Here is a 26,499-nt window from a genome sequence, read left to right as displayed (position 1 = left end):
GTTGAAGTTTATCCATGATGTAGTAGATTATTTAAACCTGCCCAAAACTTCTGTGAGTTATTTTGATTTACTGTCTGTAAATTACAGTAGTATTGTTTTTTGTCTTGTAAAATGGATGTTTTAGTTTTGTTCCTGGAATGCCTGTATTTAATGTGATCTTGGGGGGTCTTTAGAAGAATGCCATAAAGCCCATGCTTTGTTTCTAAGGGTAATTTTGAGTTTAGACTCTTTAGAAAGCCATGGCACAGTTTTTGCCTTTGATCTCTTTGAATGAACAGGTGCATGCAAATCAAGGATCTCAAGGAATTTGTTGTTAAAGTATGCTATTGCTTCCTCTAAGGGGAGGTGTTTTAGAATAGACCAATTACATGAGTTTAGTTCTTTTTGGAATTTGGCAGGGTCAAAGTTTATATTGTTTCTAACCTTTGTGAGTAAGGGTTGCCGGAAATTACTGGCTTTGTGCTTAATTACATATTTGAGAAGGTGATCGCTTAGGCCATCAGGGAGGGTACTAGAGGTGTACAGTTGGGGGGGGGGACTATTTATGAGTACCTAGTCAAGTATGCTTTCTTTTTGGTTGGGTTTTACCTATCCTGGTAGGGGTAGATATGATTTGTGTAAATGCATGCAGGTTAATATGGGTGATTGGGGATTCTGAGGAACAGGTGCCCCAGTCTATGTTAAAGTCTCCAAGTAGTAGGGTTTCTTGGGGGTAGTGACATGATAGCCAGTGCAGGATATCTTCAAGTGTAGATATATTGTTACCTGGGGGTATGTACATACAGATGATATTAATGCATTTATTTTTATTAAGTTGCAATTTGGTGGCAAGAATCTCAGAGTTATTAATCTGAGGTGGTTGTATTACATCTATGGTGACATTCAACTCAGATTTATAGAGTACAGCTACCCCACCCCCTTCCTCGAAGCACGATCCAGCCTGTGTATGTTGTACCCAGGTGGTAACACTTCATTGTCTGTAGTGTTAAGTTTTAACCAGGTTTCAGATAAACAGAGAATCTCAGGGGAGTGGACATCCAGAAGTGCATGCAATTCATGTACCTTGTTATTAATGCTTGTAATATTGAGATGACAGGCTTGGAGAGAGTTAGTTGGCCTATTAATTGTAGGTTTGTAGCTTAGATTGCAAGTAGAAGGGGTATGTGTATCTGAAGTGGGTGGGCCAGGGTTGGGGTGAATATCACCACCAAGTATTAGGCTAAGTCTATACCTGGTGATGAACTTCAGGAATTTGTTTATTAGTTTGTGGTAGTGTTTGGATCTAGAGCTAATGTGCCTGGAGTTGAGATGTTGATAGACTGAACAAGATGTTGGATAGGACCTGGCACTGTAAGTATGGTTGAAGGTGGGAGTATTTACATCTAGGGTGGTAGTATGGCCTTTTGGGACCTGAAATCCCATGAGAAACTGGGTTTCATACAAGGTAAGGAGGTATGGTGCGAACAAGAGGGGTGGTAAAGAGGATTATATCATAATCTATGATTCAGCTAGTGAGTTAAGAAACTGTTTTACCTGGTGATGCAACACCAGAAGATAGAGTGGTGAGGTAAAGGTACTGGAAGGGGGATGGCAGAATGCCAAATGAAAACTAATAGGTGCTATTAAAATATAGGAGAAGAATGGGGGTGGGAGGAATTATCCCAGATGAAAGCAGATAGGATCTAGAAAGTGGGGGAGTGGCTAGAGTATTATAAATTTAGAGGTACTGGGGGCGGGAGGTAATTGGGGCAGGGAGGGGAGCAAAGAGAGCCCGAGCGCAGCGAGGGTGAACGTAGCCGGGCTATTGCAGTTTACAAGGTTTCCTAATGTGTCCTAAAGCTATAAGGTAAGTATTATAGTTCTTAATGTAAGAGTCAGTTTACTTAAGCTACAGGAGAAGGAGGCAAACACTCAAGTAGAAAAAAGAGCCCTATGGCTGACCAAAATGGTGACCTGCTTAATTACACAGCACTGTAAGTGAAAGCTTAACAAATGCTTTTTGTGTACAACCTACTCTGCTTAAATGCTGAGAGAAACTGATTGCAGTCCTGTAGACTCCATTTTGTAGGGAACTGTAGAATTCAATCTGCTTAAATGCTGAGAGAAACTGATTGCAGTCCTGTAGACTCCGTTTTGTAGGGAACTGTAGAGTTCAAACTGAGTCACACCAGGTCAGCCAAGGGGGGAAGAGAGAGGGAAATCCTAAGCACCTAGATTTGAAAAAATAAAAGTTTTTAAAAGTATTTCTCTGAAATACTTAGTAACTCTGAACCTGTTTTCAGTTTGCCATCCATTTCCTATTACAATATTACCAGCTTGCCATTTTTTTAATGTAACATAGAAAATTTATTCTTCAAGGGCAGCAGACAATGAATTTGTAGATGAAACACTGAAATATAAAGTTGTTTGCTATCAGCAACCTTTTCATTAGTTAAAGATCTCTTCTCTTTAATGTGGAATTATTCAGATGGCGTTTACTTCTGTAGAGATTGTGCATATTGACTGTTATTGGTAGATTGTAATGACAGATGTCTGGGTGGCCTTTTATGGTTGAAATGTTCTGAATTGGGCAGTTTTGTCATTATTGGTTTATATGTTTTGTTTCATTGCTTACTGGAAAAAATGTTCAAAACAATAAATTTAAAACATGCTCTAACAAGTGGTACACCTATTTTATACACCTATATATCTGGGGTCACGTAAAACTTTCTCTTGTAAAAATTGGGTTGTGAGTGGAAAAAGTTTAAGAAGCCTGGATATAGTAAAGCTTCAGATACTGGAACCAACCCAGTTTGGTTTCATCAAGGGCTATTCATGCCTACTTAACTTGGTGGACTTCTTTGAGAAGGTCACCAAAGCAATGGATGAGGACAAAATGGTACAAACTGCCTACCTTGACCTGGCCAAGGTATTTGACACAATACCCCACTCTGAATTGTTGACAAACTTAAGAGTTTAGGTACACATCTGTATGTCACCAGGTAAATAATCAACTGGCTCAGAGACAGGACCCAGGAAGTTAGAACTGAGGAGTCCACATTTACAAAGAGGCCAGTCACAAGTGGGATCCCTCAGGGATCAGTCTTCGGTCGCTCTTTTTTGGCATTTACTTCTCTGAAGTCAAGGCCAATGTCAGTGGTCTCTGGCTAACTAAATTTGCAGATGATTGTAAATTAGGAGCTGTCACTGAATCCCACACTGACACAAATGTTCTCCAAGAATGGCAGTAACAGATAAACAACTGGTGTCAGAGCCATGGGCTAAAACTAAATGTCAAGAAATATGTAATAGTACCCTTCAGGAAGTCATACACCCCTGGTAACTATCATGTTGATAACACACCTAGCTGACCCAGTAGTCAGGGACTTAAGGACACACATAGACAGTATTACAGACTTTGACCATCACATGTCTACAGTAGTGAGGAAATAATTCTATGTTGCGCAGCTTATAAACAAAGGTATGGCATCAAGGTCCAAGGAAGTCACTGTTCCACTGTATTCAGCATTCATTAGACCAGTCATTGAGTACAATGTCCTCTTTGGTATGTACCTAACCTAGCATATCCAACAATTGGAACTTGCACAGAGGTTCCTCACTAAAAGAATGTGGGGAATAAGTAACATATTCTGTGCAGATCACCTCAAGGCCCTATCCTTGTATTCTGTCTCCTACAGACTTTTGAGGGGAGATCTATGCCTGAATACAGGGCATTGTCAGACCCCACTCTGATGGACCTCCTGCATATCCACAAAACAGCACCAGAATTACCCATTCTAAGAGCTTAAACCTTGCCTGTGATATAAATAGGACCTGCTGAAGAGACAGGTATGTATCCCAGAGACTCCCCCATCTATGGAGACAGGTATGTATCCCAGAGACTGCCCCATCTATGGAACAGGCTCGCCATCCTTGTGAAGCAGAGTTCCTCCCTAACCCAATTCAAGCGCAATTTGGGCAACTGGATGAGGAACAGCAAAGTCATCCTTGATTTTGCACCTATGTGTCTAATGGACACAGGCAACCTGTAAATGGTTCATCTCCCAGGCCCCTGCTTGTAAATGTTTCATCTCCCAAGCCCCTTCTTACACTTATCAAAGGCATCACAACTTGTCAGAGATTTGGGACCCATCTCTATACTGGAAGAATGCAAAGTTCCTGTAATCACAGCTGCACAGGTAAAAACCACACTCTCCAAAGCCAAGAACACAGCATCCATGGGACATGACAACATCCCAGGCTGCATTCTACACTAACTACAGAATGAACTGGCACCCCACCTAAGCACCATGTTCAATCATAGCCTCACCTCAGGCTTTGTGCCCACTGAATGGCTCACAGTGACGGTTATCCCACTCCACAAAGGGGGAGCTACCACGGACCCCGGGAACTACCGTCCCATTAGCCTAATGAGCCTGGTCTGCAAGGCCATGGAATGTATCATCATGGAACTTATAAACAAAGACATTGGTAATCTCCAAACTCTGGACCCCACCCAGTTCGGGTTTGTAAAAGGAAGATCATATCTCCTAAACCTGATAGACTTCTTTGAATCAGTCACCAAAGCCATAGACGAGGGTAAGGTGGTTCACACAGCCTATCTAGATCTCACCAAGGGTTTTGACACCATCCCCCACTCTGGAATTATAAATAAACTCACTAAACTAGGTATAAATCCCTATGTCATAAGATGGGTTGCAAAATGGCTCACTGACAGAACCCACACTGTGAAAGTAGCAGAATCCAAATCCAGCTTCAGACCAGTGACAAGTGGATTACCACAGGGTTCAGTTCTGGGTCCTCTCCTGTTTGGTATCTACTTTTCTGAAGTACAGGCTAACACAGAAGGTCTTTGGCTAGCAAAGTTCACAGATGACTGCAAACTAGGAGCCATAATTGAAACTCCTAACGATTTGGACATCCTACAAAAGAGCCTCACTGAGACAGATGCCTGATGTCAAAGCCATGGCCTCAAGCTCAATGCCAAACAGTGCATTGTCATCCCCTTTGGTAAAAACTCTGTACCCATGAGCCACCACATAGGTGGTAGTCTACTTAACACCAAAAGTCTGATAAGAGACCTTGGGACACAGGTGGACAGTAGTCTCTCCTTTGATAATCACATCACCACAGTAGTCAGGAAATCCTTCTTCATGGCACACCTCATCATAACAGTTTCTCTTCCAGGAAAAAAGAGGTAATTGTTCCCCTCTACTCGTCACTCATTAGACCCATTATAGAGTACAACACCCCTTTTAGTATGTACCTCACAAGACATCTACAACAACTGAAAAGGCCGCAGAAATACCTCACAAAGAGGATTCTGGCCTCAAACAGATGCCCTACGCAGACCGTCTCGAAAAACTACAGCTTTACTCCGTCGCATATCGCCTACTCAGAGGCGATCTCTGCCTAACATACAAAGCTATGTCAAACCCAGAGCTGTTGGACATGCTCCATTTAAAGAAATCCAAATCCCTCCGAGCTACACTCTCTAGGGACCTAAACCTTGTCACCACAATAAACAGAACATGCTGGAGGGATAGATTCCTGTCCCAGAGACTTCCCATACTCTGGAACACAACTACCTATCTATATCAAACAAAGCTCCTCATTAGCACTCTTCAAGAAAAATCTTGATGATTGGATGGGAAATAAGAAAGTCACCCTGGGGATCACCTCTGTGGCTCTGCTCGACAGGGGCACAGGAAAATAATTTTCTTGGGTGCAAAAGCCAGGGTACCTTTTTGGCTAGGCTTATATAGGCCCTAGGGCCAATAGCCTAGTACCTACCTATGAACCTATGAACCTATGACAGTGGCCATTGGACAGGAAAATTTTAATTTATATTCTAGGCCAATAAACAGTACTTCTGAAAATGCTCAGGATATCAACAAGTTACATCTGTTTCACATGTTAACAAGGTATTGTCCAAGATCTTGCAAGCCATACTGCAGTCATATATGGACCATGGACTGCCAGATGTGCAAGTTGGCTTTAGAAGAGACAAAGACATCAGAGAAGAAAATGCCAACACCCACTGGATCATGGAAAATGCAAAGGAGTTCAAGGAAAATATATATTTTTGCTTTATTGACTAGTTTTTGACTCTGTGTACTTTAACAACCTGTGTGGAGTTCTTAGATAAATATAGGTACTGGCCTGGGTTTCCTTAACTGCCTACTACTAGATCTTTGTGCAGAACAAGAAGCAATGTTTACAAATGAATATGGGATAACTGCCTGGTCCTAGACTGGGGAAGGGTACAACAAGGGTGAATACTGTCACCTTACGTCTTCAATTTATATGGTGAACATATCATTTGAAATGCTGGGACAGACACATCAGATGCTGTAATCAGAATTACTGGGAGAAATACTAACAAACTCAGATATGCATTTCAGGGTGCTTTTATGGCTGAAAGTGAGGAAGAGTTGAAGATTTTGTTGACGAAGATGAAAGTAGAAACTCCAAAAGCTGGCTTGCTGCTCAACCTAGGCCTATCAAATTAATGCAAAGAAATGGGGAAGGAGTGGAAGTAGTGGCTGGTTTTATTTTACTGTGCTCCATGGTGTCTGCAGTTACAGCGATGAAAGTAAAACGCTTGTTTTTTAGAAGGAAAGCTACAGCAAATCTGGATACGATTATCAACAACAATGACATCACATTGTCAGAAAAAGTCTTGATAGTCAAAGTTATGTTTTTCTCAATATTAGCATGTGGCAGTGAGAGTTTAATTATAAGTAAGGCTGTGTCCCAGAAAGTCCATGCTTTTGAACTGTGTTTTCGAAGAAAACTAAATTCCTTCTGCTGAAAAAAGATAACTCAGTCAACATGTAAGGAACTAAATCCAGACTCAGTAGAAATCTTGATAGTAGTACTAAAACTCAAATATTTTGGTCACATAACGAGAAGGCAGGATTCACTAGGGAAGACTGAAGGCAAAAGAAGATGGGGGCAAAGGTTAACAGGGATAGCCATTACTACTGCAGTAATGCATATGAATTTGCAAAAAAAAAAAAAAAAAGTTAAAGGAACAGTTCTTGATGGCCGCATATGGGGTGCTAAAGTTCTAGACAACATGAAGAATAAAACTTGTCTACCGGCTACTCAACAACAACAGCAGCTAGGATGCATGTGAAATACTAGGCATACTCTGTTTAACTGTAATCCTTTTATTGTAATTCAAATCTTCTTTGCATTACCATGGGCTACTAAAGCAACATTAACACACACTGAGCTTGATCTTGTTTTACAATGTTCTCTAAATTTCATTTTACTGGAGCACAGTGGCCTTATATTTAGTTGCAAGAGTTTTCTAAATCTCAAACTTAGAGCTGAGTCGCGCAGCACATAAAATATAAACTGTTAAGTTAAAAGAGTGCAGTTTCTAAAATTTGATTCTATGTTAAATGGGATTATTTTATGGTCTGTCATATAAAGTTAAAGTAAATCTTAGCTAGATGTGAATTAGAATATTTTAATAGTTACATTACAGTTAATAAGAATCCTCTTTACTTGAATAGTGTTTCATTTTACTTAGGGGTATACATTTTGTTCCCATTCTTAGCAACCTGCAGCACCCTAAAATGCTCTCAGAAAATATTTCTTTCATCAGGAAATGCACATTTTGATTAACTGACAGGATACTGAATCATAATGTATCCAGAGAAAGTTGTAAGAAACAAGACAGCTTTTATTTTATTTTATTGAGGGGAGAGAAGTTTGGCAAATATCCATTTGCTCATGAGAGGCCTTATACACATTAGGAGGCAACTTTCAGGAAATAAATCTGCTGTCTTTTCTTGCTTAAGAATAAACTCCAGACTGATGACCTGTGATGTGATTGTCTCATTTCTTAGTGTTCCCACTGAAGAAGGTTGCTACCAGGGTGGTAATTAGCAGCAATGCCCCAATGCAAGACGCAGACAATCGAATTGTGAAGAAGGCTATGGAAGAACAGGTACATAAGTTATTCAAACAATGTATCATTGATACTGCAAATTGTAATTTATTATGGGCTTTTGTGGTGTCACAATTATTATAAAAAGCAAAGCAACTAACATATTTTAATGTGTTAACATGTGGGATGTGAACAGTAAGTTTAGGGCATCTGCCATATATTGGTTAAACAGGTCAGTGACTTTGCAAAACCACTGCCAATAGCAGGACAGTATCAGACAATGTACTGAATGCATTCAGTCTAAAATACAACATACCCATATAGTCAGGTTGTGTGCATGAATCAATTGCAGTACATGGAGTGGAACAATTTCACTCCAAAATGAGGAAAACAGATTAACTTATTAAAGACATCCTTAGCATGAGACCCAATTTAAGAGTACTTAGGAGTGCTTAACAAGAGCTTATTATGCACATTTACACACTTTTAAGAATGGGTCTCAAGCTGTAAAGCAACAGCAGACAGTGCCAACTGGCACGATGACAGAGGGTAAAACAGCTTTTAAAACCTGTTATATGCTTTGCTCTGCCATAATTATAATCAAACAACATGGATGAAAAAAGTATCTAATGGATTTTAAAGCACTGTTTCTACAGAGGAGCACTTTGTTTCTACCTGCTGTTTTTGAATGTAGATAAAACACTTCACACTTTCGTTCTGTAACTAGTAGTACATGGGCCAGATAAAAGCTCCGTGTACTACAGAGAGTTCTGATTGGTTCTCAGATTATAAAGGGCTAAATGCGTTCTTGACAACGATGCTTGTCATTAATTTCTTAAACACATAATGAACTAGTTATGATCAGAGCCCTGATAATAATTCCTATGAAGTGCTTGAGGCCTTAACTAAGGTCCAAATGTATGAAAAATATAGGCTTGTTAATCTTTTTAGGAATAGTGCACACAGACTGACCTGTAGCTACAACGATCTTATTGCAACAGACATACATACCACAATGTGTTGGCCCATCTCACAAAGGGACATTTGAACTAATGCTGGAAACACTGCTACTACACTGCTCCAGCCAAAAAAAAAAAAAAAAACAAAACACATCCTCCCAGAGTTTCCATGCTGGGCTTCCCACTTATGTCTTCAAATAACTTATTTATATATATATATGCTTATAAGTTTATTTTTTTTTTTTATTTTGGCTTGGCTTGAAAATGATGATTATAAAATGGAAAAGAATGTTGCTGTTGTGCTTGTTTTTTTTTTTTTTTTCTTTTCAATTTTCAATATACTTGACCAAGACAGTAGCAACAATACCATACTTAGAGCCACAAAAATAAGGCGCCCCCCATAAGCTAGGAGCATTTCCCAACCTTTTAATCCAAAAGTGGCCTAAAAACAAACATAGTAGTAAAAAAAAGAATTTCAGTCTTATTTTTTTTTTCAATGAAGAGACAAGTTAATCCAAGGCTTAAAATTCAAAGCTGACAAAAATAGTAGCTCAAATCCCAAAAAGACAGTCACACTGCACAACCTCTGGTGTTAGATTGGGATGAAAGCAGAGATTCAAATGGCCACAGTCATATCTAATGATTGCAGTAATGTATCTACTTGTGCTGCTACCAGTACACTGCCCCTACAGGAGAAGGAGCTAAACTAACTTTGTATACCTCTGGAGGTCTGTTAGAAAAAAAAAAAAAATGATAACTACCACACCCCCCAGCACCTCTCATAACCCACGGAATTCTGTACACAAAGCATCTGAGCAGGGATGTTTTAGAATGTCTGTGGTTGAGGGCAAAGGCTATTATCAGTTTATTCAGGCTAAAATCAGAAAAAATCAGAATTTTTCTCATTTTTTTATTTTCCAAAAAAGCTTTTTGGTGGGGTCCTACCCTAGGATGATTAAGGGGAGCCTCCTGTATCTATTTATACAGTCTAGAGAGTGGGGGCTACCAGATTCGCTATTATTTTATCATCCAGAACTTTTTTTCAGCAAAGTTGAGAGTTACAGTACAGTATCAGTTGTTCTGCCAGTATGTATAAAACTTTGAAAGAGAAACCATTTATGAGATTCACCTGGGGCTTGCTGATCTCTGTAGTGCTTACTTTGCTTACGTTCATTACAGCTTTAATCAAAACTTAATTTTCTCCTCATTTTTCCCCAACCAACAGCAGTTTTTATGGGGCCCCACACAGTCATTGATGATTAAGGCCCCTCCAGCCACAGTTATTGCAGGTACGGGCTTACCTCTAGGCTGGGGCATTATGTCATTGGTAAAATATTTAATGAAATTGTAAAGCTTGTAGGATAGGGCCCCCAGCGACCGCAGGGTTCGCTGGTGCCTAAAACCGGCTATGCTTGTTAAGCAGCTTTCTGACATCAGAAAGATACTTAAACATTTGCCAAGCACTTCTCACTGCTGTTAAGCTCTAGTCATGTGCTAGAACATTAACAGTGATAAGCAGTCTCCAAAGAAGAGTGTCAGAACTTAAAAAGAGCTTAAAACAATGAACACTTTATTCGGCCTTTCAGTTTTTGGCCATATGAAGTATTTACCTTGTTTTAAAGGTTTTTCTTCTTCATAGGTTGATAGGTAAGTACTAGACTAGCTGCTGTTGTGGACCATTTAAACCCTAACTAGTTTTCCATTTCATGCTAGAATTAACCTATCCCATTTGGTGTTAGATTGGCCTTACACATCCCATGGTCGATAATTATATTACCCTTAATGAGAATAACTGGGATCGTGCCATATATAATTTAAGGGGACCTATGCATGGGATAAAGCAATTATTAGAATTCTTTCTGATGACATTCTCTACACAGCAGCGGTAAGTGTGTTACAGCTTTCAAAGCTGTAAACCAGGGTTCCAAAACATTTTTCCTTTAACTGTTGTAGCAGCTGGAAGCAGTTTAAGCTTCATGTACTACAAATAATTTTGTTTAGGTCCCTTTGATTATAACCCTTTGTGTTATTTATTCTTAACATGGAGTGAGGATACCTAACAAACTAGGTATGACTGGAGACCTGATCGTAATCCTCTAGATAAAACACAGGAAGATGTTTGTAGTTGAGCATGCATTGATGTAAGTACGTCTAGCACCTGATGAGAGATAAAACTCCAAGTCTGTAAACATACTATGGAAAATGATTTAAAGAGAAATCTGCTACATCTGTATCACAGCTGTCCCTTTGTATTACTGTCACTATATAACCAGGGTCCTGCTTTGAAGGTTGGAAGTCCTATTGTGATAGCTAATAGTAACATTTAAATAATGCTTCCCCCCTCTTAGTTAAGGACTGAGTCTCAAAAGTGTCTCAGTAAACACATATTTAGAACTTATTCCATTATAACCATCAGTTTCTTTGTATAATTCTCACAATTTGTATGTGTATTTATACTTAAAAGTTACATAGGCAAATAAAGTTTAAGAGCAGAGTAATATTGCCAACCTGCTGGCTGACAGATTCAGTTGAAACGTTAACCCCTGTTCCCTCCAAGATTTACTTACAAACATAACTCCCCCAAATATTAGCCAGGAGCAGGCACTGGCAGTGCTCGCTAAGGCCAAAAACACAGCCTCAATGAGCTCTCACAATATTTTGGGATGCTTCCTAAATAGCCTGAAAAATTACGCATCAGGGTCACTAGAGTCACTATTCAACTATAGTCTCAAAACAGGTTTGTTCCACGTGAATGGAGGACTGCAACAGTCATCCCTCTCCACAAGTGTGGACCATCGAGTGACACTGAAAACTAAAAGCCCATCAGTCTGACTAGTCTTAGTCTTAGCCATGGAATGAATTATCATGGACATGATCAACAAAGACCCATGCAACCTTCAGACACTGGACTCAACCCAATTTGGCTTTGTCAAGAGAAGATCAGGCCTACTAAACCTGGTGGACTTCTTTGAGAAAGTCACCAAAGCAATGAATGAGGCAAAAGTGGTGTATACTGCCCACCTAGATTTGGCTAAAGCATTCAGTACAACACTCCACTTGTTGGCAAACTCAAACTGATATCCCTAAGAGTTGAAACAGTAGTCAGGGATCTGGGAACATATGTAGATAGTAACCTGTCCTTTGACCAACACGTGGCCAAGGTAGTAAGAAAATAATTTTATGTTTCCCAACTTATAAGTAACAACATGGCATCCAGATCTAAGGAAGCTATAGTGTCACTTTACTCAGCTCTTATCAGATAGCAAACAATATTTCCATATGTACTTAATACCTAAAAACACAAGTGACTTAAAAGCTGTTAAGTGATATCAGGTGAACCTTCAAATGTCGTGGAATAAAACTGTTTTTGACATTTATACTGTAAGTTGCATATCTTGAGAGATATTAAGTGTTACATGTATTGCTAATTATACGATTAAGCATATGTTTTAATATCTCTGTAATATCTCAATAAACATGGACTCCTAGAGGAATTTCTTGCTGTCATGTGAAAGCTTATGCCTGGTTAACAAACATTTTCTAATAATATATGTCTAGGTTGTACAGTGTCCATGATATAATAATTTGTGAACGTTTAGCAATAAATATAATTTAGAATTTGAGTGTGTTAGAAGATGTTATAGTATTTTTAGAAGGACTATGAATGTACTGAGTATTATCATTGTAAAGAAGGCCTCTTACTGATAACATTGCTACTTGTACAGTTTTAATAGCTTTTACCATTCATAAAATATTTACATTTAGCTGTCTTATGCTATAAAGTTTATTTTTCAGACAACTCTCTTAAGTGTAAGATGTTTGTAGGTTGCTAGAAGTGTGACATTCCACACCTCATAGGTGTTAATGTATGACACCCTGCCTTTAAAATGAAGCTGGACAACTGGATGGGTATTCATGAAGTTACTCCTGATGTGACTGGTCTGACCTTCCATGAAAAGAAAGTCAAGGCCTAAGGGTGGGTACTGGCAAGGCAGAAATGGTTTCATGGCTGAAATAATTATAACTCTGATGATCCTATGATTTCATGATCCCATCTGGATTATACTAAAATTCTCCTAGGAGAAGACATTCACCCCTAACTTGTCCTTACCTATCACAACAGACATCAAGACAATTCTTTTCCACATATTACTATAACCTCACAATGGTCAACCACCAACACAGGTAATCTAACTTTTGCCCCCACAAATATTAGTAGTGTAAGAAATAAAACTACTGAACTACATGCCTGGATTACCCAACTAAAGCCTGATATTCTCCCTATAACTGAAACTTGGCTTAAACTCAGCATTAACAACTCTAAAATTACACCCCATCTATAATATCATCTTTAATGATGTGACTGCATAAAGAGGAGAGGTGGTAGAATTGCTTTACTATTTCCCCAAAAAATATCACAATACCTGCTACAGCAAATAATTGCAAAATTCAGTTCAAGAGAGCTTCTCATTTCTTTCTTGAAGATAAACAAATATAAACAAATATGTACCACTGTCTTTTACATCCCTCCTGGTGACCGTACAGCTACTTTGGAAGATATCCTACATCATATAGCCATAGCAATTCCGCATGAAAAATAAAATACCAGATGATGTCAGTATCAATTGTTTGGCCATAAACGCTAACTCCCCTACATCTAGTATAAACTTATATGGTTTCACATAACTAATTAATAGCCCCACACATTATAGCAATACATCAAATTTCTTATTAGATTGGATCCTAGTATCAGACCCTAGCAAATGTATTTCCACAGGTATAATGTCTGAATGTCTCAGTGATCATCTGCATACAACCTGTCCAAGTTTAACCCAGCAATGTTCATTACTAGCCTGTCATCTATTAACTAAAATATCCTAAAAATTCTCCCCATAGATGATGCTTTAAAAGGGGGCGGCTGCAGTGATGCAGCAGTAAGCATTGCCATCTCACAGCAAGAGGTTCTCTGCTTCGATTCTCGGCTGGGGTGCCTTCTGTGTGGAGTCTGCATGTCCTCCCTGTGGTCGCGTGGGTTTCCTCCGGGTGCTCCGGTTTCCTCCCACATCCCAAAGACATGCTGTAGGTGGATTGGACACTCTAAATTAGCCCTTGGTGTGTGTGTGCATGTGTGTGCCTTCTGTGGAAGGTTGGGCGCTGGGCTGGTAACTCGACACCGTAAAACTCCACTGCCAACCATGAGCCGACAGGTGATTCACTGTGGCGACCCCTAACCAGGAAAAGCCGAAAGAAGAAGAAGAAGATGATGCTTTAAAAGAATTCAACACAATTTTCCTAATTATCCAAAATAGCCTTGCACATCCTAGAAGGAAGAGACTGAAAACAAATAATGCCATCTGGCTACTCAAAAGAGTAGAATGGTAATGCAGTATACAGAAAGAGCATGGAAAAATGGCAGAAATATAAAACATCAGAGTATCTTGAAAACTTCAGAATGCTCCACATCTGTACTGAAAAAGCAAATAAAGGAGACAAAAACATTACACTGTAACAACATTCAGTAAAATAGTAAACACAACCCTAAGAAATACTGGTCAGCCATTAAAGAACTCGTACGTCCTGGCCAAATGACATGCCTAACCCCTCTCCCAGTAGGTCACCATTGAAACTGCAATAGAATTCAAATAGTATAGCATCCCTAAACAAAGATTGTCCACCATCTAATACCAACCCTGCCAAACAGTCACATATCACTACATCCACTTTCATCTTCAAACCTGTGCCCACACCTTATATAAAACTATATTTAAACAAATTCATACTATGCTCTACTTTAGCTGATGACATTCTAAGTAAGTACCTTAAAATAGCAGCCAATAAGATTGCTTATCCTATCTCAATACTTATAAAAAAGTCACTCCAGGAATCCCAAGTTCTCTCTCTTTGGAAAAAATCCCACATTATCCCTCTACACAATGGAGGAAATTCAACAAACATCACTAACTTTAGACCTATAGCAATCTTATCCCACCTCTTCAAAATACTTAAAAATGTATTTAAAAACAATTGCTAAACTATCTCCGGCAGGAAGAACTCCTGTCCCCTTACAATGCGTCTTCTGCCTCTTCCCATAGTACTTACACTGCACTTCTAACCTTTACAGATACTGTCAATAGGTTCATAGGTTCATAGGTTCATAGGTTCATACTAGGCTATCTGCCCTAGGGCATTTATAAGCCTAGCCAGAATGTGTTTGGCTTTCGCCACCCATTTTAAATTTATTTTGCTATGCCCTTTTTCGAGGTTAGTATACTGTGCCTCTGTCTAACAGTGACACAGAAGTGATACCCGGGGTAAAGGCAAGTGAGTCTACTCCTTATTTCTAGAATTGTCTAAAGCCTTCAACAAAGTTTATCACAACAAACTTCTACTTCAAATGTCCTCACAAGGTCTATCTCATTCCTTCCTTCTATAGATCAAAAGCTACCTAACCAATAGCTATTAGTCAATAAAATGGCACTCAGTCCTCCCTCCATACCTCCCAGTCACAACAGGTGTACCACAATGCTCTATCCTTTGTCTCCTCATCTTTAAAATTCTCACCATTGTTCTCCACACATTCACACAACGGGACTCCCTAATAGAATCCACAGATGACTCTGCACTCATATACACATTTGACAGCATGGCACATCTCAAAAAATTACTCAGGAAGCTTTAACATCCACTGAGGCATGTTTTTTGTAACTTACAACTCATGCTTCCCCCACCAAAAAAAAAAAAAAAAAAAACTTATTTTTTTCCCCAAAATCTCTCTCATGAAAAAATTAAAAAATCTCTCTCTCTTTCTTACTATTATAACCACTGAAATCACGTTTCATGACAAATTATTAGGGATGATAGCAGATGATAATCATAAATTTGACTTGCATACACAAAACTGCTTAAAACAATTCTCACTAAAAACTTGGGATGCTTTACAGAGCCTAAAACTTTCTCACCAGTGCAATTAAAACAACACTTTTCACTACTTACCTCCTCCCCTCACTACATTATGGCACTCCCATCCATACTAACCCCCAGGCATCACAAAAATAAAAACTTTCACAGTGGTATAATAAAGTGGCTACATTTGCTGCAAATGCCCTTTTCAGAACCATCCCCTGTATAGCACTGAAGCCTAAATTGGTTAGAACTGCCTCACCAACTAACATATGCACAGCTTCTTACCACCTATACAATTATTCAACATCCATCTGTTTGTCTAGCACTAAATATCATTGTATACAATTGTGTTCCCAATCTGTCATTATGATCGAGTGACCAAAAACTCCTCTTTGTATCTGCTGGGCATAGTCTGTACTCATACCATGCTGTTAAGGCCTGGAACTCCTTGCCTGTATCCATCAGGTCAATACCCTCCCTCCAGTCCTTTAAAACCATTCTGAAAGACTTCCTAGCCAAAAGTGGCTCTGTTCTTGCTCAACACCAGGATAAACTATTTTCTTAAATGGGAACAAATACTTATTCACAACTTGCACGTCCTTATTCTCTCTCTCTCTCTCTCTCTTCTTCATACACTTCCTTACTTCTATCAATTTCTGTCCACTGAATCTTTTTCTAAATATGCAATAACCCTGATTTTTCTATCATATATTGCAATTCTTGTTTGCATTGTACTAACCAACCTTTAATTTCACTGATGCCATGTATAAACATCTACACAAATATATAGGCATAGCCATGCCGGATAGGATATCAGCACGATCCTCAAGAAAAAAAAAAAAAAAACATCCTGGTGAATGTCTAGCATTAAAAAATTATACAATAAGTGAAAGAAGCTACTGTCTAAAAGTACAAAATGAGATCCCAGAACTGGAAGAGCACCCTCCTAAGCGTAAACAGGCCAATAAGAGAGACAACTTGTAAAATCTTCAAAAAGGAACTATGAGAAAAATGTAGCAACTATAGCTAAAGATAACCATAAGGCTTTCTTCAGTTACATCTGCAACCACAAAGGCAGGACTCAGATGTGTGCTGAACTAATTGTGAATGGCATCACACACACAATAACCCTGTAGAAATTGCAAACCTGCTAGCGGACAGGTTTGGCAAAAATTTCATCCCCCCATCCCACTGAAGCATACCACAAACCATGTTTTCATCATCCCCTCCTCCCTGCATCTCTAAAGAGCAAGTCATCAATGCTTTCCCCATGGCTAAGAACACAGCCACCATGGAACCAGATGGCATTCTGGGCTGCATTCTTAATGTTCTAAAACAAGAGCTAGCTACTCCATTAGGCAATCTCTTCAACCTCAGCCTGAGTACTGGCTTTGTCCTCACTGAATGGAAAACAGCGACTGTTGTCCCCCTTCACAAGTGCGGCTCAGCAACAGACCTGAGTAACTATTAACCCATAAGTTTAACCAGCCTCATCTGTAAGGTGATGGAACGAATCATCATGGACCTCATAAATGGTTCCCTATTAGATGAACAAATGCTTAAAATGTCGAGTACGACATGCCCGACAGCTTTTAAATGAATGTTCATCTAAGCAAAACCTAAGAATGTCGAAACAAGGAGTTTCAAAAAGTTACAGTTGGCCATCCATGAGGAAGCCAATGGCTGATGTCAGAATGTTCACCCTGTCTCGCCATTGTTACAGTCCTCCACTATGGTGTGGTTCAGTAAGGTTCATAGATTAGTACTAGGCTTTCTGCCCTTGTAGGCCATTTTAAGCCTAGTTAGTTACCCCATGTGATAATCAAACGCTGCACCTTGTGTTTGTAAGGTAAACACCTTAACCATTATGCCAGCATGAGTGTGGTGTTGGCATTCACCCTGTATAATGTTATGACAGTCCTCCACTGTGGTGCAATCTCAGAGTTGATATATTTAAGTAGGGGGGTGTGGGGGGCAAAGCCCCCCACTTTATTTTATTTGTTGATTTGTTTATTTTTTGTTTGTTTTTTTCAGGGGGCGGGTTGTAGTGGTGTAGAGTACATTGTAGATGTCAGCTGTTGGCTTCCTGACAGCTAGCCAACTGTAACTTCAAAACTGCTTATTTCAATATTTTGGGGTTTTGCTTAGACAAACTCACTTAAAAGTTGTTGAGCATGTCGTACTCGACATTTTAAGCATTTGGTCATCTAATATAGACCCACATAAATAAGGATATAGGTGACCTCCAAACCCTGGATCTATCCCAATTCGGTTTTGTCAAATACAGGTCATGCCTGCTAAATCTGGTGGACTTCTTTGAGAATGTGATCAAAGCTATAGACAAGGGCAAAGCCATACACACAGTCTGTCTTGACTTGGCCGTGGATTTTGACACTATCCCACATTCAGGCATCATTGACAAATTAACCCATTTGAATATAACTCCTATGTTATCAGGTGGCTTGCAAACTGTCTCACAGATTGACAACACTCAAAGTGGGAGACTTTACCTTTACCAACAGACCTGTCACCAGTGGGGTCCCACAAGGTTGAGTGCTGAGTCCCCCCTTGTTTGGCATATGCTTCTCAGAAGTCTAGGCCTAAATGGAGGGGCTGTGGCTAACCAAGTTTGTGGATAACTGCAAATAAGGTGCTATCATTGAATCCCCTAGCAATGTCAGAGTACTTCAAAAGGGGCTTACACAGACCAATGATTGGTGCCAAAACCATGGTCTTAAACTAAATGCTAAAAATGCACCATCATTCCCTTTTGTAAAAACTATGTCCCTGCTGATTATAAAATAAAAAAATAATACCCTAAGTACCAATTCAGTAGTGAGAGACCTGGGAACACAAGTTGACTGTGACCCCAACTTTGACCAGCATATGTTTATGTGGTGAGGAAGGCATTCAACATTGCTCACCTGATTAGCAAAGGCATTGCCTTAAGAGGAAATGAGGTTATAACTCCTCTGTACTCATCCCTCATCAGGCCTATTATTGAATATAATGCTCCCTTTGGTATGCACCATACCAGACACCTGCAGCAACTTGAGAGACCTCAGAGATTCCTAACTAAGAAAATTCAGGGTCTCCAGCACATGTCTTATATAGGCAGGCTGAAGTCATTGTCATTGTACTCAGTAGCATATAGACTACTTAGAGGCGACTTATGTCTGGTTTACAGGGTTGTCTCTGACCCAAATCTAATGGAAATGCTCCACATCCGTAAGTCAAATGGAACTAAAGTTACCTGTTTCAGGGACCTCAATCTAGCCCACAACTTAAACAGGACCTGCTGGTGAGACAGATGCATCTCTCAGAGGTTGCTACTCCTCTTGAATAGGCTTTCAGTCCATATTAAACAGAGCATCACGGTAACCCTGTTTAAGCACAACCTGGACAACTGGATGGGAAACCAAAAAGTTCTGCTGGAGACTGCCCCAGCTTCTTTCCTGGATGGGGCAGTCCTTGCTAGAAAAACACTGGGCATAGACAAAATCTGTGTATTATATTGAGATTTAATGGATAGGCTTGTAAAGACCCTCGGGTCAATAGCCTAGCAACATCCTATGTCTAATTTGGTATAATCTTTTAAACTGTAGATGTTTTGTGTTATTTTTGAAGACTGCAAAATTGTTCCTAAAATGTTTCTGTAAAACTTTGGAGCTTTTCTCCTCAGGGTTCTATTGAAAATAGACACCCACCTAGTTGGAATTTCTGGGTAATCTGATGTCAATAAATAAATAATAAACACAATATTCAGTCTCACATACCTGTCTACCATCTAGTTTTTTGACCAAAGTGTGTCAACAAAACAGAAGATGTTTGGGATTGGCTAATAAAGGTGCTCATATAGCTAGATAGATAGATAGACAGACAGACAGACAGACAGACAGATAGATAGATAGATAGATAGGCAGACAGATAGATAGGCAGACAGATAGATAGGCAGACAGATAGATAGATAGATAGATAGATAGATAGATAGATAGATAGATAGATAGATAGATAGATAGATAGATAGATAGATAGATAGACATTATTTACAGCAAAGGCACACCGTCTGTCTAACATTCTTGTTGCTAGAATCCACAATATATTTAGATCAAGTATGAGTATAACTTGGTTATTGTGTGTGTGTGTGTGTGTGTGTGTGTGTGTGTGTGTGTGTGTGTGTGTGTGTGTGTGTGTGTGTGTGTGTGTGTGTGTGTGTATGTGTATGTTTGAATGACTTGTGTTGCAGTCCGTTGGGCTATATGAAGAGGAACATAACTTCTTTCTCTGAGCATGTCTCCAAGGCAGGAAAGAGACAAATCTTGAGCAGTAGTCTACCATCACTGAGAATGATGATTCAATATAAGCAAAAGAGGATTGGCTTTAATAATTAGCTTAATTACAGTATCTGTGTCATTCTAAGGACCTCAATTTGTGTCATCCTGGAAGGAGATGGAAGAGTGAGTCCCAAATGTTTTTTAGGGATGTCCTGCACACAACTACTCACTTACATAATGGCTAAGACATTTTCTACCACCACAGTGCCTTTCTTAGACAATGTCCATCTACCCAGGTTACCAACTTAGTAAATAGAAATTTGAATCTGAAAAACTGTGTAGGGCAGGGGAGTTTAGTGTAGTGCTGATCCATTCCAGGTGCCTAAACAAGTAATGCTGTCTTTGTGACTTTCCTGTCTCCGGGAAGCATGGACATTTGTGTTTTCACTTAAACCTGACCCCAGAAATGTGAGAGCACTCCACCCACACCTGGCTTCCCTCAAAACCATAGATGGCAATGTAACTGATAGAGATATGTCTGTCTTTAACTGAAACACACCGTCACCTCTAGACTAGACTGCAAACAAGACCTCACTTGATATCTATACCAACTACAGAATCCTATCCATGGCACCCTACAATCATAAAACATATCTTAATAAATTAGAGCCCCCTCTCCATTAACCCAAACACCAAACATTCAGAATCCTGAAAACTCAAAATCCTGAAAGCCCAAAATCCTGAAAGACCAAAATCCTGAAACTCAAAATCCTGAAAACACAAAATAGACATACTGATGTCATTGTGGCTTTGCTATTGTTAGCCCTGTGGTGTTAGGTCATGTGTTGGGGTCAGGTAAGTGTGCGGTTGGTTTTATTTTAGGGTTAGGGGCGGTTTAAGTGAGTTAGGGTTAGGGCGCAGGTTAGGCATGTATGCAATAGTGACAAATATTGGGGTTAGGGTAGGTTTAAGTGAGTTAGGTTTAGAGGCTGGGTCAGGTGAGTGTGCGATAGTGACGGACCTTAGGGTTAGGGTTAGGGTCAGGGTCAGTTGGTAGATATTAGTGTCTTTATAGTGACATATTAGCATTATTTGTGTTTTCAGGATTTTGAGTTTCAGGATTTTGGTCTTTCAGGATTTTGGTCTTTCAGGATTTTGAGTTTTCAGGATTCTGAATTTTCAGGCTTTTGGTTTCAGGATTTTGATTTTCAGGCTTATGATGTTTCAGGCTTCTGAATGGGAACCATATATATATATATATATATATATATATATATATATATATATATATATATATATATATATATATATATATATATATATATATATATATATATATAGATATAGATATAAATTAGATATATATTATGCATAAGCATATTGTGAGATGTTATGCATCTGTTGTATTTTTCTTTATTGAGACTTATTTATTATACTCCTTGCATAGACTTTCAAACCGAATTGAATCAGATACTAACACAGATCACTGAGTTGCCACCTTTAAAAGAACTTATAGGAAGCAGAATGGAATGAATATTCCTGAAGCTTCTTTGAATAGTTAAAATTTTCCATCCCTATCATTTTAATAGTAAGGAATGATACTTATTTTTCAAGTTATTTCAGGTGGCTTTTTCCCAGATTGCAAAACGCAACATTTGAATCAATAATGGGTCAGATAAGTCAGGCATAAGGGCCACAAAAATCTCCCAAATCTAGATAGATATTTTAGCATCAAATGGGCTGCAGAATATGTTTTCCTGACTTTGCCAGATACACACACTGGTTAAAGCTTACATCTACTATTATCTTTAAATCTATGAGGCAAGTACTACTATCCTAGGTACAGATTTTTACAGACTGTCTTGGTGAATGTTGACATATTTTTTTATATAACTATGTTATCCAGTGTGAAGTTGTCAGCACATTTAGTTATCCATAACTTATTTCATTCCCTTATGCCTGAGACGACTAGAACAGAAAATGAGTGTGTGCAATACACAACCTTATGGGATATCACCTATAACTCACAATTGGGCAGACAGTCAGGAAATCCTTCTGTGTGGCACACCTCATCACAAAAGGGTTCTCATTCAGGAAAAAAGAGGTCATTGTTCCCCTCTACTCAGCACACATTAGACCCATTATAGAGTACAATGCCCCTTTTGGAATGTACCTCACAAGACATCTGCAGCAGCTGGAAAGGCCACAGAAGTACCTTACAAAGAGGATTGCTGTCCTCAAACAGATGCCCTACACTGACCGTCTCAAAAACTCCAGCATTACTCTGTAGCATATCACCTACTCCTAGGAGATCACTGCCTAACATATAAAGCTATGTTAAACCCAGAGCTGTTGGACATGCTACTCCTAAAGAAATCCCAATCCCTCTGAGCTACATGCTCTAGGGACCTAAACCTTGTCACCACAATAAACAGGACATGCTGGAGGGATAGATTCCTGTCCCAGAGACTTCCTATACTCTGGAACAATCTACCCATCTATGTCAAGCAAAGTTTCTCATTAGCGCTCTTCAAGAAAAATCTTGATGAGTGGATGGAAAATAGGAAATACACCCCAGGGATCACTTCTGTGGCTCTGCTCGGCAGGGGCACAGGAAATTAGCTTCCTTCGTTGGTGTAAGCCAGGGAACCTTGTTGGCTAGGCTTACCTAGGCCCTTGGCTGATAGCCTAGTACTTACCTATGAACCTATGAACAAGTACCCAATACCCTGACTTTTTATGTCAAGTGCCTAGGTCTGTGTTTATCCTTTGAATTATATGTGTCTTTTTTTCAGTTATTTCCTAGGCAGAATAGTGTTTCATGTGTTAGCAAAGGAAAGCTAAGCAGTATGCAATGTTAGGTCACATCAAGTCCTACTTGTACGACTTCAAAAAATATCATAGGATCCAAAAGCCAAGATCACATCTTAACTTATACACTTAAATAGCATAGAAAATAAGTCCCCTGTGTCATTTGGCATAAGCTTCTTTTTTGACTTTTTAGTCATATGTATATATATATACATATATATATATATATATATATATATATATATATATATATATATATATATATATATATATATATATATATATATATAAAGAAGAACAACTGCATGGAAGGTCTTTCCATGCCCTTGCAGTCCCTTTTTTTCACAGGGTGACACATGATGGTATTTTATTGAAACTGATGTACATGCCTGATACACAAGGAAATGTTTGTGGTATTTCACAAATGACTCCATTGGCTGCAGTCTTTCATCTGGCTCCTAGAAGTAATGGATGCGGCTCCTTGGATATGTTTAGATGATATGTTTTAGACACAGCTGTCAACATGACCACACTCGTGTTTTCTAAATGTTATTGAAATAAAAGAAAGTGAATAAATGCATAAGTATTCGAAAGGAAGAAAATTATCATAAATGCAGTTATTTTGTTAACCTTCACTGAAAGGCATATGGACACTCTGGTAGCACAACCACAGAAAATAACGTTTTTACAGGAGTACAGGCATCTGCTTTGTGTCAATAAACAAGACTAAAAACCTCCAGAAACATACTATTAATCTTCTTTGGTTGCACCAATGCATCAGTCTATTTCTATTTCTATTTCTGTTTCTTGACTAGTAGAATAAATGGCACAGTGGAACAGCAAATAGTGTTGCCTTATAGCAAGAGGTTCCCCAGTCTGATTCTCAGCTAGGGTGCCTTTTGTGCAGAGTTTGCATTTCCTCCCTGTGTTCTTGTGGGTTTCCTCTGGGTACGATGGTTTCCTCCCACATTCCAAAGATATGCAGTAAATCAATTGGACACTCTAATTTGACCATTGTTGTGAGTGTACATACCAATGTGTGGTGTGGAAAGAGGTAGCGGATGGATGGATTGATGGATGGATGGAATAAAGTACCATGACTGGAAAATGGTGGTGTTGTGCCATGCAATCTATTTCTTTTGTTTAGTTAAAGATTATTGCTGTCTTTACTTCTTGTCTCTTATGAAGCTCAGACTGTTGTATGACCCTTCCATCAGTCCTGCCTTGAGAGTGGGTGGGTATAAACAATGAAGGAAAAAAGTGAATCCTTTATGCTGGTAACCTCATAACGGATAACATAATCTGTTAATAAGAACATGAATCCTAATGACTACTAACATATGAACTTTTGAACAAAATGTGTCATATCAGCTAACAGTACATTCTCTTCAGTAAGAGCTTCTCTCTGTATCATAGCTTCCCTGATATTTCAAGATATGTTTTTACACATCTTAGTGGCTGTTGTCATCATGTCTGATTCAAGTGAAAAGAGGAAAGTCATTAAGCAGAAATATCTTACAAAATAGTGTGTTCTGTTTATTATTGTTTTTCATTTGTTAACCAAGATAGTGGAATCCTGTTTCCAATGGATGGATTTCAGTTTAGTGTGTGTGTGTGTGTGTACAGGGGAGGGAAGGTATGAGTGAAGGAAAAACTAAAGTGCAGTAAAAAGAAGGTGGGGAAGTTGAGAAAGGAGAAGTTGGGGAGGGGCTTCATGACAGAGTATAGAGTGAAGAAAATGACAGCTTAAAAGCTTGGAAATGTGTTCAAGGAAGCTCTATTCTCAAACTCAGTTTGAAATTCCTTTTGACCCTACTTAGTCACCTAAGCAGAAAAGCTCCCGCCGATTACATTAATAATCTGTGCTTCAGTTAATACTTAAAACCTCAGGAGACATCTATTATGGCACAACAGCCCCTTAAGCTTTTCTCATCTTTCCTGCACTATTCCCCTGCTGGCATTTTCACCATATCCCACCTTTGCATGCATTCCTCCTAACAGCTGTCTCTGCCCTCTCTTCTATCAACTCACCCTAGGCCCGCTCACGTCCTTGAACATTGTATCCTCCAGTGCTTTACTGCAGTACTATAGAAGGAGAAGAAGAAGAAGAAGAATATATAAATACTCTGTATATACCTTGCTACAGCAACTTTTGTTTTAAGGTCATGTAAACCGCGGTGGTGCAGCGGTTAGAGTTGTTGCCTCACAGCAAGTGGTTCTCCCGTTCGATTCTCGGCTGGAGTGCCTTCTTTGTGGAGTCTGCATGTCCTCCCCACGGTCGAGTGACATTAAAGACATGCAGGTAGGTGCGAGCGTGAATGGGAGTACCTTTGTTGAAGGTTGGGCGTCGGACTGGCAATTCGGGACCATAAAATCCACTGCCAATCATGAGCGGACTGGAGTTCCGCTGCGGCGACCCCTAACCAGGAAAAGCCGAAAGACTTAGTAACCCTTATTATTCCTATCATACAATATTGCTGTCATTGAAGTTTGACTTTGCTGTACAATTGTTTATAGCTCTGTTATTGCATTAGATTATGTCTTAACACAGACAGAGCCTGAAAACAGCCTAGCTGGGTCAATGCTCTATTATAGGTTACAAATGTAAATAAAAAATAAATATAAAGCTATGTTAGATATTGTATAGCACTTAGTGGAGGCTTGACATTTTAAAAATGTTTTAAGTGGTATATCAATGCCATGGTACAAGGGGAGAGCACATCTTTAGTGACAGGGCTTCTTTCTCATATGCTGGGAGGTGGGTGGCTAGTGCAGAGAAGCTGGGAAGTCTATTTCTAGAGGTAAGTATGGAGTCAGGCTTCATAGGATTGTGATCTTAGGTTATATGTAGTGCGCCTTTTATTTTATCTTCTGCCAATAATGGGGGAGGTATGTTCAAGAGTTTATAGATGACAGAGGCTAGGAGTAGGGTGCACATTTGTTTAATTGGAATCTATTTTACATTCTGAATGGCATTGCACTGATGTTCTCTTTTGGGGGCCATGGAAATGAATTTACAGATATTGTTAGCATTGTTTGGATTATGAGCATTGTATGATTTGGAGGTTATATTCTAGTTGTTATCGGGATTTCTTTGCCTACGGTTGTTCTGGTAGCAGGGACCTGCACTTGAAAAATCTTTAGGTTGGCATAATGGTCAAGATATTTCCCTTGCAGATATAAGATGCAGAGTTTGATTCTCACATGGGTTAATTGGCTAAGCTTAAAATGGCCTACAAGGGAAGTTAACCCAGTACTGATCTATGAACCTATGAAATTAGTGAGTTGATTTTTGATTTGGTGGTAGAGCTGTTTGCATTTTGGCCAAGTCAGACACCTAAGTATTGGAAGTGATCACTGTCTTTCAGATACAGTTGATTGTAAAGCTGAATGTCCCATGCAGATGAGACAGGGAAACCTTTTTGTCTGGTACCAAAGATCATAGACTTTGTCTTGCTTGCACCAAGTGCAAACTTTTTATTTAGAGTTGCCAGTTAAAGAGGAAAGAAAAGTTTTCTTCAAGTTCTATTTTGATGGCAAAGGTGAAACCTGTCATCTGATTATAAAATTATTCTGAGCCGTGGTAGGTCCAAGGGTAACTGATTAATGACTATAAATGAATGAATGAGTGAATAAATGGTTGGTGGAA

At 39.2% G+C, this 26,499-nt stretch overlaps 1 protein-coding gene across 1 annotated transcript in view; it reads left to right on the top strand.

Moving 5' to 3' along the window:
* LOC122809287 (deleted in malignant brain tumors 1 protein-like) overlaps positions 1 to 26,499 on the top strand; it is a 471,120-nt gene that overhangs the window by 429,752 nt on the left and 14,869 nt on the right. Inside the window, exon 5 of the mRNA XM_044080667.1 lies at positions 7,863 to 7,963. Coding sequence (XP_043936602.1) covers positions 7,863 to 7,963 — 101 coding nt within the window. The remainder of the gene's footprint in view (positions 1 to 7,862; positions 7,964 to 26,499) is intronic.

This window comes from Protopterus annectens, chromosome 1.part1, assembly GCF_019279795.1.
Source record: "Protopterus annectens isolate FY-2018-M chromosome 1.part1, PAN1.0, whole genome shotgun sequence".
In the NCBI taxonomy this organism is placed as follows: Eukaryota; Metazoa; Chordata; order Ceratodontiformes; family Protopteridae; genus Protopterus; species Protopterus annectens.
The sequence above is the reverse complement of the archived record's forward strand: the minus strand, read 5'-3'. Positions and strand labels throughout refer to the sequence as shown.